Raw genomic sequence first — 12,794 nt, forward strand, 5'->3', positions numbered from 1 at the left:
CTACTTGTGGGAATGTTTCCTACAGGCAGGGCGTCTGTACTCATGGGAAGTGGTGCACAAGGGTATTTCTGGAAGCACTGTTTGCAAAAGTAGAGACTGGAAAGAGCCCAACTGTTAGTCAAGAGGGCAGGTGAAGTGAACATTGAATATACACGTACTAGAACTTTCTAGCAGGATAGAAAGAAAGAGGAAGCAAGGTAGGGCAGGGACATGGGACAAGCATCATGATTAATTTTTCCTGCCTGTGATGAAAAATGTCGATATGTATAAATAGTTTAGTCAGAACAGAAGGGACTTCATCTTAAGATTCCATTTTAAAAACCAGGGAGTTAAGAGGTGAGATTCCTAACATATTTTATGGTAATCACCCAATAACCAAGCCTATCTTAAGGCAGAACAAGCAGTTCTAAATGATATGTCCCCACTGCTTAAGGGTAACCACTATCTTGAGAAGAACAGGTATCACGAAATTCCTTGTATGAAGTTTATCTTACAGAATATCTAGAGGACTATGGATGGTGACATGTCTCTCACCAGAGACAGACATCATGAGACCACATGTCTACGTACCACTCCAACCTTTCCCTTCTTGAAAGCCTTAAAAGACAGAATCCTAAGCCCTTAAGGCGCACATGCTCTCTGAGGTTGCCCCTTGCTCCCCTTTTGAGTGTGTACTTTTTGCCTTTAAAGCCTTCTCGCTGCTCAACTTACTGCATTTGTCTCTGTGCTCTTCCAGTGGTGTCTTTGTTACTTTGCTATTTCATTCTGTTTTCTAGATTTAAGCACAAATCTTCAATCTGTCTCTGTTCTATTCTAGGAAAGTAGGGAAGGGCTACTGAGATCCCTGATTTGGGCTTGCAAGTTCCCACTGCCTGGGCGACCTGCACAGGACTGCAGCTGTGTGATCATGCTCTTTTGTAGCCTGCTGGAAAATCTTTGGGAAGTTCCCAGAATATGATCTCACTCCATCCAGTGCTCTGTGGCCTCCCCCAGTCTTGGGGTGGTAGGGGCTTAGTTCCCACATGGTGCAGATTCAAGCTAACACTGAATGACAGGTGACCCTGGCTGCTGGAGTTGGCAAGGGATTTGCAGTTAACTTCCCCTTTCCATCTCTTCCTTGCCCTCTACAGCTGCTGCCCTTTACTACTACACTCACCCTAATGGATTCGTCTGTTCCCTACACTTATCTAACCTGTTCATGAATTCTTTCTCCATCAGAGTCGAGGACCCTCTCCTGGGCTGAGGTCTCACCAAGCGCGCAGGGAGATCTTCCCAGGTCGGACTGCCTGGCAACAGAAGTGTCAGTATCATGATAAAGTCTGCAGGCCACATTGTTCAGTGAAAAAAGCAAGGTGCATTTCAGATTGTAGGATGTGCTATGTTCTATGTGAAATGGAGGGGCAGGGATAATGAAGGGGAGGAATATATTTGATTTTACCAAAAGCCTGTAAGGAGTCACAAGAAAGCATAGACAGTGGATTCCTGTGGTTGGAGGCAGGGAACCACACAAGAGGAGGGAGTAGAGACGCTGCTGCCTCACCGTGATCTCTTAGTATCACTTGACGTTTTAAATGCTGTGTCCTTCCAGGGCCAGAGCTGGGGCGGTGCGGCCGGTGAGGGATGAAAGCAAAGAGGGTGCCGGGAAACTCAGTAACCAAGATAAAACTTTAATGTGATATTTTCAAAAAGCACAATTAACGTAGAAAAAAAAAACGCATGATGAACAAAATACCAAAATTTTAAGAATCATTAACAGTGCTGCGTTCTATCGGAGCCTGAGGCGAAAGGAAAAATCAGTAATTCGAGTTCCATCTTTGACCAGTCTTCACAGTAAAGAACTAAGTGACAATCCTGGATGGATGGTTTATCCAGGGCATTAGGATGCCTGGCTCTCCTCAAGCCCTCCAAGGCCCCCCCGCCTGCCTTCCTTGTCCACATGAATGCTACTAAATTTAACGGATGTCACCAGGGTCTGCAGCTCACTATTACCCCCTGGTGGCGACCATCTTGGGCACAACGGCATTCTGGGGCCCTCTGCTTTGGCAAACATTTACTGAGGGCCCACTCTGTGACAGGACCCCTTCGGGGTGCTGCGAATACCTCAGGACCGGGGAAGATGTGCTCTGTGCCCTGGTGGTGCTCACAGCGTAAGGGAGACAATACACAGGTCGGCGAGGCTGGACACAAGGCAAGCTGCTTGGCTGGGCATCAGGGCCGCCTCAGGTGGGTTGAAGGCCTCCAGGAGGAACACCGAGCTCCGGTCCAGGTGACAAGCAGCCGCCAGGGGTGTCTCCTGGGAGGGGAAGGCAGAGGGCCTCACTGGTTTGTGGATTCTTCCATCTTAAGCTGATGTGTCCTTGTTCATTGTACTATTTTTGAAGCCCTTTCTGTGGCCCAAATATTTCACTGCTTTTTAGAGGAGCCCTCCTAGCAGGCTGCAGGGAAAGGTGTTCAGGCAAAGGAACAGACACACGCCAAGGCCTGCATTTAGAGCATCTGAGGGCCAGGCACCGAGCCTGCCTGTGGCGTCTCATGGTTCCTGTGGGGAGGAAGGCACTGACAATACTCTCATCATACCGAGGGGGGCACTGAGGCTAAGTTGCCCAAGGTCACACTGATAAAGTGCTCAAGGATGGGTAAGGAAGAATGGGGATGTGGGGGGAACCCAAGACGGGGGCAGGGAGGTGACTGGGTATAGGGAGCAGGGCCTGGTGAGCTTCAAGAACTTGTGGCTTCAGCTGAAGAAGGGATATACCTGGACCCCACGTTCTGGCCCCTGTTGGGGTCCACCCAGTACGGAAGAGGGAGAGCACCAGGAGGCTGGGGCAGGTGTGCAGCGCAGGGGCTCAGGCTCAGGATCTGCTCGGGAGGCAGAGCTGGCCATGTGGGAAGGGAGACCTGGTGGGCAATGAAGCTCCTGAATGGACGGTGGTAGGGACCCTCAGGTGGAACAGCATATACAAGAGCCTGGAGTACAGAGGAAGCTGCCTAGGTAGCTGAGGGCAAAGCTGGGGTGTCACAGGCCAGGCTGCCAACAGTCCCGGAGCTTCCCTCCCAGCCCAAAGAGAAGAGCTGTGCCAACAGCCCTCGTGACACCCTGCTGAGCATCTGAAATCCTTTATTGGAAGATGATTGTTATTTACCATATTCAAGGCTCCACAGCAGACCGACAGTGAAGACAGAGCACCAGCGACCAGGGCAGGCCCCTCAGCTGGGGACCCCCCACCCACACCCTGTGGACTAGCCTGGCAACCTCTACCCTCCCCGGACCCTTGGGGCTTTTGGCATAATGCTGACGAGGGGGCCGCAGGCAGTGAAGCCCCTTGACTCAAAGCAGAGACTCGGATGAGTGCTGGGGGGGTGAGGGCAGTGGAGGGGGACAGGCCCCCTGACCCCTATCTCAGGTTGGGCGGGAGCAGCAAAAGTGGAGGAAACCAGGAGCTGGGGAAGTGGCATCTATTTTTGTTTTCTGAAAAGGGGTGCACAGGGGCCTGTAGGCAGGCAGGCGGCTTGGGCAGATCATCCGCTGATACCCTTCTTGTCTCCCGGCTTGGGGCTGGCTCCCAACAAGGGGTCCCCAGGGCCCGCCTCCTCCCCCTCCTTGGCCTCGCTGGACTTGGAGTTGGGGACCCAGAGGCCCGAGTCGATGCAGCGCTGCATGTGGTACTTCGCGTCCTGCAGGGAGAAGGCGGCGGGTGAGGCTGCGCTGCCCCCTGCTGGCGGCCCGCCTGTGCCCTGCTCGTCCTCAAGCTTGCTGGCTGCTATTTCTGAGCCAGTGGCCTGTGAATGTGGCTGGTGCAGACGAGACAGGACTTTGAGTTTTACTTAACTGGAGCTTAAATGGTGCATGCTGAGAGGAAGGGTCTGCAAACTTTATCTGGCAAAGGGCCAGAGAGCAGGTGTTTTTAGCTTGTGGGCCACAGGGTCTCTGCTGTAATCACTCAACCCACAATCCTTGACTGTGTGCTTGGAGCACACAATCAGTCAGACAAAATGGAAATATAAATGAGTATGGCTGCTGTGTGTCAATAAAACTTTATTTGTAAAGACAGGCAGAGAGCCTGCAAGCTGTAGTTTGAAGACCCTTGGTCTAGATGCTCATTCCTATGGAAGCTTCGAAAAGCCTAGGGACAGGTCCTGTGACTTGACCCATTTTACAGGTGAAGGAACCAGTGCGGCCAACCACTGGGCCAGGAATGGGGTCAAACCAAGGTCTATCAAGGCTCAAAGTCCCCACCTACCAGCACTGTTACTGCTTCTAGCAATAGCAACTGATGTTTACCCACACCTATCATGTGGTCAACTCCCACCCCCAGGCTCTTCCTAGTTAATATTGTGGTTTGATGGGTAAACTGAGGCTGGGGAGGAGCCACCCTCTTGGGCAAAGCAGCCAGCCCAGGGTGCTGGCTGTCTGCATAAATGGCCCAGAGACAGTGACACCCAATGGCAGGGGTGACCTGTCAATGAAAGCTTCCAGTTCACTACTGAATGCCAGACACACAGTGGGTGCTCAATAAATTTGTGCATGTGGCATGATAGCCTGGTTGCGTCCTGCGCCAGTGGGCTGGAGGGGTGGGGGCCCATTGCTTGCCCGGGCGCTCAGTGCGGCTGGCAGGTGTGCCCGGGGCCCGGTTACTCACGGTGGGGTCCATCTTGCTGATGGTTTCTTGGAGCATCTGCACGTCCTTTACGTCAAAGCACTTCTGGAGTTTCTGTGGGAGCAGATGCACTGTAGTCAGGGCCTGGACCCCGGGGACCCTGGAGGGGCCCACCTGCCGCCTGCCCGCCAGGGTTGGGGAGCCCACCTCAGGGAGGGACTCGTAGACCTCGACGGGGTCCAGGCCGCCAGGGCCAAGCCGCTTCTGGCGCTCCTCCTCCTCGTATTCCTTCACAGCCTTCTCAATACGCAGCTTGGCCCGGCCCCGCACACGCTCCTTGAAGGCCTCCAGCTCATCGTTGAAGCCCTCCATGTACTGGTGGTCAGCTGTCTGTGGGGTCGGGGGTTGGCGTTCACAGGTGGACCCTGGGGCTCGGGCCCCCTCCACCTCTAAGCCTGCTTTTACCTCCTCTATGCTAACGGCCACCTGCCTGCATGTCCCCCTGAAGCGCTGACCCGTGCCACCACCTCCTCCACATCCTCCTCAGGGAGTTTTGCGGGACCTCAAACTCGACAGTGCCATGTCCGAGCTCTGGATCAGGCTCTGGGACTGCGCTGCCCCCAGCTGCCCGCACCGCAGCACGGGTAGCTCTGTTCCTCTTCTGGGTGCTCAGATAAGGGGTTCCCAAGATGTCCTTGACTCTGTCCCTCACCCTGCCTCAGGGTTTTAAGCACATCCTGTCAGCTACCCACTTTCAAATGTGTCCAGGAGCCAGCCACTCCACAGCCCTGCCAGCGACTAATGGATGAGGTGCGACCGCGGGGCTTCAGTCTGACTAGACTTCTGCCCACATGCCCCCGGCCACACCCACCCCCAGCTGCTCCAGGCGCCCACCTTGATCTTAGTGAAGAACTGCCGGAAACAGGCGCGGGGGTCCACCTTGAGGCTCTTGGCCAGCTCCAGGATGAACTGCATGACGATGGTCTGGTGGGCCACCTGCTCCATGAGCGCGCGTTTCTGCCAAGGGAGCACAGGTATGGCGTCACCACGTGGCAGCCTCAGGTCGCAGCCCTTCTGCTGCCTGGAGTGGGCCCTGCTCACCTCCTCCACCTCCAGGTCGATGCACCAGATGACCAGGTAGTTGGCTGTCTCCTCGCACACCAGGTGGACATTGTCTGACAGGTACTTCTGGCTGTCGTCCCAGCGACGGAGCATGCCTGTGAGAAGGGGTCGGTGAGGTACTGGAAGGAGGGCCCTGGAGGCAGGGGGCCGACTCCTGCCCCATGCGCGTCCCCATTCCCCCCAGCAGACACCCCCAAGGCCCTCCCCAACTCACCAAAGTGCTTGATCTGTCTCTCGTGCTTGTCTACGAAGGTCTTGTGTTTCTGCTCCCTCACCTCCTCTGGTTCCTCCTCCGCCTGCTCAGGCTTCGTATTGACCATGCTCTGTGGTGGGGTGAGAGGAGGAGTGGGCTGGGGCGAGGCCGAGGAGAGCCTCGCGCCTGGCCGGGTGGGCCGCGGCCGCAGTGCCCATCCCATCCACGGTGCAGGCGGTGACGGTGCCATGAACATCAGTGTGGCAGGAGCGTGAGCGTGGCAGGTGTGGCCTCGGACTATGGCCTTCGGGCAGATCAGAGGGGGCGCTTCATCCACCCCACCCGCACACCTGCTCCCCAAGCTTGTGCCCCCAGCCTGGCCCTCCCCCTGCTTCCCACCTGCCGCCAGCCACTGAGCCCACCCGGCGCCCGCACACCTTGCTGAAGCCGTCTCTGCTGAGCGTGTCCACATTCCAGGGCATGTTCTTCTCCTTCCTGCGCACCTCCTCCAGTTTCTGCTCCCAGCTCCGCTCCTCCCTGCGTAGCTGCTGGGCCTCGGCCTGCAGCCGCTCCAGCTCCGCCTTGCTGCCGTCACCCTCAGCCGCCTCCAGCGCCCTCAGCTTCCGCTGGCACTCAGCCACCTTGCGCCTGCACTCGCGGCAGCCCCTGTCCAGCTCCTCCTTTTCCTTCTGGAATTGCTCCATGCGCTCCACCCGGGCCTGCAGGTGGGCAGGCCCTTCACTCTGGGGAAAGGCCTGCCCCTCTCAAGGCGCTACCCTGGCCTGGGGCTCCCGCTGGCTGCACCTGGGATGGCCCCAGGAACATCTGCACCAGTGTCCACGTCCTGGATGCCCCAGCTGTCACCCTCACCCTCCCTGTACCTGTGCACACTTGGTCAGAGTCCCTCCTCTGCTAAGAACCCCCTATGGCTCCCACCTCACTCAGAGCGAAAGCCCAAGTCATTTCCATGGCCACAAGGTCCTGCACGCTCTGTCGGCCACCTCCCTGCCCTCACTTCCGCCCACTTGAACCCTCTTCCTCCAGTCACACTTTTCTCCAACCGACTTCAAACCTCAGGGCCTTTGCACTGGTTGTTCTTTCTGTTCTCTCCCAAGTTCCCCACCTGACTCCTTACCCTTTTGGTTGCAAAATGTTGCCTTACAGTTCAGGGCTTCCCCGACCAGCCCACTGAAGACCGCGAGCTCCCCTGGCTTGTGCCCTGCTTTATCTTCTTCCTCAGCACTTGTTACCTGCTAACCTCCAGTGACCATTGCTGAATTATGTTTTGGGCATTGTCCCCTTCAAAGGACACTGGCTCCACAGAGGTTTACTGCCCTGTCTCTACACACTGGCACCCAGCAGGAGCTTAGAAAATGCTCGTTGGGTGAATAAAATAAGGAGACGGAGACCTTGGATGGGGGCCTCACCCCACTGTGGTCTGAGCTCCCCCTCCTTCCTGGAGTGGCCCTCAGCCACACTTGGGTGCCCCGTGGACACCTCTGCCTGGGTGTCATGCAGGCATCTCCACCTCTGCATCCCAAACTGAACTATGTTAGCCCCCAAAACCCAGGCTTCTGGAGTGTTCCCCCTCAGGGAAGCCCCCCACCTCATGCTTGCTCACTGGCCCCGCCCCACCCCGCTGCTCCACCACAAAGTTCTGACAGTTTTCATTTGAAAATGGCCCTCCAATTTGTTCCACCTTGGGTGTTGGCCCTGGACCCAGTTCTGTCTGGAGGCCGGCACGCCCCCCTGTGCCCCAGGTCAGTGTTTATCTGCCACCTGTCCCTGGAGGTCACTCCTCAGACCTCCCCTTCTGCTGTGGCCCAAGCCGAGTGATGGCACCCGTTTCCTCCCTCCTCCGTTCTTGCTGCCCTGTCTGCCTCCCTCACTGGCTGGGCTCTGTCATCATCTCCCCTGAACTCCAGCAGTACCTGTTCAATACTGAGCCACTGACTGAACCCTGAAAGGTGACACTGCTTTCAATCGCTGTCCCCAACCCAGGCTCAGAAGCTGCCGCAGAAGCCTTGAAACACACACACATCTGACTGTGGTCTCTCTCCCGCCCCAACCTGGAGTGCCTGTGATCAGATGCGGCCCCTGGCCCTTGCCCCAAGCTGCCAAGATGACCCCAAGGCCTTGTGGGGTGCTGGGTCGCAGGGGATGCTGGCCCTTGCAGCCCCCCGAATGCATCAGCTCTCCTGCCTCTCGGCCCTGCACATGCTGCCCTTTTACCTAGAACTCATTCTCTCTTTCTCTACTTGCTCTGCCCTAGGTCTCAGTTTCCACACAGCCCTCCCCAGGTGACCCCACCCCACGTCACTGAACCCCAAAGGCCCCTCATGATCATCAGATGACATGATGAAATGCTGGAGGATGGCCCTGGGGTCCCAAGACCTGGGGTTGTGTCCCACGGTCACTGAATAATGGCTGGGTGTCCCTGGGCTGATTCCCTAACCCCTCTGAACCTGTTTCCTCATCTCTCAAATGCAGACAACAGTGGCTACCTCACCCACTGCACAGAGCTGCAGAGAAGCAAAGGAGGTTATCATTTCAAGGGACAGTCCAGAGCTACTGCCAGGCCAGCTGTCATTATAGTCTGTCCGAGGGGACAATCTCTCCCTGTGGATCTTTCTGGGGCTCAGGCAATGAAACACGCCTCAAGTGCTTCCCTCACTTTCCAGCCTGGAGGAAATGCCTGGTAACGGGGAGTGGGGGGTCACTGCACTGCCACTGCACACCACCGGTGATGCGACCCTGACCAGGCTGTTAAAACTTCTCCCTGTCTTGGTGTTCCCCTCTGCGAAAACCAGCTTGATAGGCTGTGAGGACTAAGTGAGTCACTCCACGGAAACTGGTTGCAACACAGTACTTGGAAAATGGGTCCCACTGCGATCACCACTGTCGTGGCCATGCCACAAGGGTCTACTAACTTATCCGAGGCCCTAGCCCCAGGTTCCAGCACAAGGCCGGACACATGGCAGGCGAGACTCAGGAGACCTGGGCTGTTCCCAGGGCCCCACGGGCCTGACGGGGCTCATCTTGAGCCTCATTTTTCCCCAAGTGGATAAGGCTCATGGAGAGGAAAGAGAAGGCAGTCCTGGCCTCTGCTGCCTCCCTTTCTCCATGATGGGCCTGTGTCACCGTGGAGCCTTCTTGCTGTCCTGCGAGGGGCTCTTGGGGGCTGGCATCAGGAACCTACCACCCTGCTGGTTTCCACTGAGCAGCCACCAAGCTCTCCTCAGTGTCCTCTGAGCAGCCGCCAGGGAGGCCGAAGCTAAATAAAGGCCTCCTGGAACTGACGGGGGCAGCAGCGTGCCTGGCCTGGGCTTTACGTCTCCGGGAGGGGATGTAGCAGGCTGGCAGGGCAGAGGCCACGGCTGCAAGAAGGGCCCACGTGTGTTACTGCCTTCCTGCCTTACAGTTAGGGAAACCAAGGCTCATGGATGAAACCAGTAATGGCGGCTGTCTCTGGACAAGGGAATTGGGGGAGCTGGGGCTGGGAAGTCTCACTTGTCCCATTCTGCAACCTCTGGAATTTTTTTTTTTTTTTTTTTTTACCATGAGCACAAATTACCTAAATAACAATGATGACAACCTTGGCTGAAGTTTATAGAGAGCTTATTATAACATGCCAGGTACTGTCCCACGGACATTATACACATTAAATAAATAAGGTAACCCCTACAACCACCCTGTGGGGTGAACACTATTAATGTTCCCAGCTTGGGAAACTGAGGCACAGAGCAGTCAAACAACTCCCTAGAGGCTGTGAGGCAAGTCAGTGATTCGGGAGCCAGGATTTGAACTTGGGTGGGCAGGCCTGTGCTCAGAAGCACACCAGGCTACCTTTTTACTACCCACTCACCCATATGCTTATTCCATATAGGCCCCAAGCCAAGTCCCTTTCAAACCTAATCTCATTTTGTTCCTACAGTGGTCAGTGAAGGGATAGGTCTCCCCCGCAACCCAGAGTAAAGAAGTGTGAGCACTGAGGTGAGAACCCAAGCTTGCCTGTCACCTGCTGGAGATGCTAAGGCCCCCCAACCGGTCCTCAGCCTTGGGCCCTGAGCAGCAGGACAAGAAAAGGTTCTGTGTCAGGAGGGAGGAAGGCGTGGTGGGAGGATGCTTCAGGAGAGGGGGCCATGGGTCTCCCACCTAGCAGAACCAAACCATTCCCCCACAGCAGTGTACACCAAATCCTTTATGTGACAGTAATAGGTGTTCCCAAGCATAGTCCTTAGGGCTTTGCAGAAGCCTTAAATACTTCATAATAAAATGGTACACATGGCAAGATATAGAAGTGCTAGAACTTTCTTCTTACACTCCAGTTTGCCTGGTAGGTATGCTACCCAAGACACTGCTGCTTTAAGAAATGGGTTGGGGATGAGACTGGGGACCAGATGTAGTTCTTGGCAGGATAGAGAAGGGTCCTTCTAGGAGGTTCTAGATAAGTGACTGGGAGTTGCCATATGGGAGGGTGGGGTGAGGAATTCCTAACAAAGAGGTTCTGAGAGGTGTACACCCTCAGTTTGAGTAGAACAGGCACGGTATGTGGGTGTAGGAGCTCTGATTTGTGGGAGCAAGAAGTTAGAACATTAGATCTTAGGGGAGCCACCCTGTTGGCCTGTGAGCACTGCTAGAAAGGGATAAGGGTGGAAGGACACCCAGACTAGAGAATCTGGGGTCTGGATTTGTGGACAAATCAAGGAAGGAGCAGTGAATTTGGAATCAGACCAGGAGGGTCCCTGGCGAGAACAGGGCCAACCTGGGTGTTTGAGAGCAGCAGACCAAGCTGGGGTCAGGAGGAGGGCTTGACGCCAGAGGGGCTTGGGTTCTGAACTTGGCCTCTGATGAGACATTCCAACGCTGGCAGTTTCCTACGGGAAGCCCATCTTAGGGGGTGGGCGGTGCCTGGGTCTGCAACACCAAGTAGGAGCAGTGGCTGTGGCTAGGCCGGAAGCCACAGGGGTAGGGTTTCCTGGTGTAATGGAAAATGGGTTCTACAGTAGGTAAAGCTAATGGAGAATGGCTGGAATCAGAGGCTCCATCTGGGTGGTGGAGCTGGTCATTCAGTCTGCAGGGGAACTGGGTTCCCAAACTCCAGTTCTAGTTGGGACTGAGAGCCCTGGTGTATGTTCTAGTGAAGAGACACTGGGTGTGGGTTGAAATCCCAGGCCAGGAACAAGATATCTCACAGATTAGAGTTCCTTGCTGTTTGGAGAAGGAGTGGGATCTCTGGATCTTAATGGGAATCCCCCTCAAGCCGCAGGGAGGCGGATCCTAGGATAGATTCAAAGTATTGGGGTTTCTAGGGATTGGGAAGGGGCCGATGTGCACATCCAAAATCAGAAGTGGATACCCGAGTAGGATCAGAGTCGAGACTCTCAGGCAGACTTCTAGGAGTAAACGGAAGATACCAGATGGGATGGGGGCACCCTCAAGGCTTATCTTGGGAGTCTAGACTCTGAGGAAGGTGCCCTGGGGGTCAACTGGGAAGTTCCTGTAGAAACTGGAATCGGGGACCCGGGATCGCGGGCAGGGCCCCAGAGTCCCGGCAGTTCGGGGGCCCGGAGTTCAATCAAGGAAGTCCGGGCGATGCTTAAGTCCAGACTGTGGGAAGGGGATCCTAGGTGTCAATGGAGGGGTCCCTGGCAGGGGTAGGGGTCAGAACTTTGGAGCGGAGTCCCGGGCGGGGGAAGGGGCTGGGCGCGCGCGCTCTACCTGGTGCCGCCAGCGGAAGAGGCTGGCGGTGTCGATGTTGGGGTGCGTCTCGTCCTCATCGTCAGATACCTCGATGTGGTCCCACACGCTGTAGTCCACCATCTTGCCTCGGAGGCCCAGCTCACTGGGGCTCTAAAGACAGTGTCGGCGGCCGCAGACGTGCAGACTCGGCCGTGGGGCCCCGGGCCCGCCCCTTCCGCTTCCGCCCGGACGCTCCGCCCCTCCTACCCTGACGTCATAACCTTAGTAACCGCAGCGGCGGCACTGGTGACCGAGCTCGTCTTAAAGGGCCCTGCGCACGTGTTCTGGCCCCTGGGCGCTCCCGCCAAGACCTCGCCTCATCGGGCGTGGAGTCTCCGCTAGGCACTTCCTGAGGGCAAATGGGCTGGTCCTCGAGCCTCGAGCGTCCATCTCACGCTGCCCTCCAGTGGGCGTTTACGGCGGCCACGGAGGGCGGGCAGATGGCGAGACAGAAGATTTGTCTCCCTAGCCACGCTGCAGAGACGTAAGCCCGAAGCCACTGCAGGGGCGGGGCCTCGGCAAGAAGACCTCGCCCCCTGCCCCGCGTGAAGGCGGAACTAACCCTACCCTGGGAAGGGGTGCCTGCTCTGAGGGGACCTTCCCAATCCTAGGGGTCCAGGGCCCTGCCCTGGGAAGCTCTAAGTGGAGAACGAATGTGGCCCTGCTGTTCGGAGGTCGGAGGTAGGGACTATGTGGCCCTGCCTTGGGGGCTGGTGTTTTCCCGGCTCGGACCACTGCCTCCCCATGGTGTTCCCACTTTCAGCTACTCCTGAGCGGGGATTTGCGCTCACTCCCCCTCTGGAATCACCTGGGCCCCTCTAATGAGTGAAAGGTTTCTGTCCGCGACGCCTCCCTGTGCAGCCGCTGGATGTCGCTAATGTCTAGCCAGCGGCCAGTGCTCCTGGCCCCGCGCTCTGGGGGCGGGGGAGATGCGGAAATAACGGTTGGGGGCTTTCCCTTTGGCGGTTCTCTATGACCGCTCGTAGCCCCTCACCTTTCCCCTGGGGTCCCCTTCCTTGGCCGTGCTTCTGAGGCCTCCGTTACTCTGAGCTTGGGCAAACCCAACCGCACACTTTGGAACATCCCAATCCACGCTTTGATACCAAGATAAAAGTCCGTGTTGCAGTCTAGGGTCAAGA

The 12,794-nt window shown here is 56.4% G+C and overlaps 1 protein-coding gene across 1 annotated transcript; it reads right to left on the reverse strand.

Annotated features, from left to right (window-relative positions):
- Positions 1 to 1,646: 1,646 nt before the first annotated feature.
- Positions 1,647 to 11,847, reverse strand: CDC37 (cell division cycle 37, HSP90 cochaperone). Its single transcript, XM_017660360.3, has 8 exons — positions 11,635 to 11,847; positions 6,351 to 6,632; positions 5,935 to 6,043; positions 5,700 to 5,815; positions 5,493 to 5,615; positions 4,806 to 4,988; positions 4,641 to 4,712; positions 1,647 to 3,675 (listed from the first exon to the last, which is right to left on the reverse strand). Exons 1-8 carry the CDS (start codon positions 11,734 to 11,736, stop codon positions 3,520 to 3,522), a joined length of 1,143 nt encoding a protein of 380 aa, XP_017515849.1. The 5' UTR covers positions 11,737 to 11,847; the 3' UTR covers positions 1,647 to 3,519.
- Between the last annotated feature and the right edge of the window lie 947 nt (positions 11,848 to 12,794).

The sequence above is a fragment of the Manis javanica genome, chromosome 13 (assembly GCF_040802235.1).
Source record: "Manis javanica isolate MJ-LG chromosome 13, MJ_LKY, whole genome shotgun sequence".
NCBI lineage: Eukaryota > Metazoa > Chordata > Mammalia > Pholidota > Manidae > Manis > Manis javanica.

What these genes read in the sequence shown, in the direction of transcription:
- CDC37 (XM_017660360.3), bottom strand. Translation starts at nt 11,736, where the DNA reads ATGGTGGACTACAGCGTGTGGGACCACATCGAGGTATCTGACGATGAG. An exon ending in GCAGAGACGGCTTCAGCAAG is followed by an intron (nt 6,044 to 6,350) that starts GTGTGCGGGCGC and finishes ACCCCACCACAG; the next exon opens with AGCATGGTCAATACGAAGCC. An exon ending in TCTACGAGTCCCTCCCTGAG is followed by an intron (nt 4,713 to 4,805) that starts GTGGGCTCCCCA and finishes CTGCTCCCACAG; the next exon opens with AAACTCCAGAAGTGCTTTGA.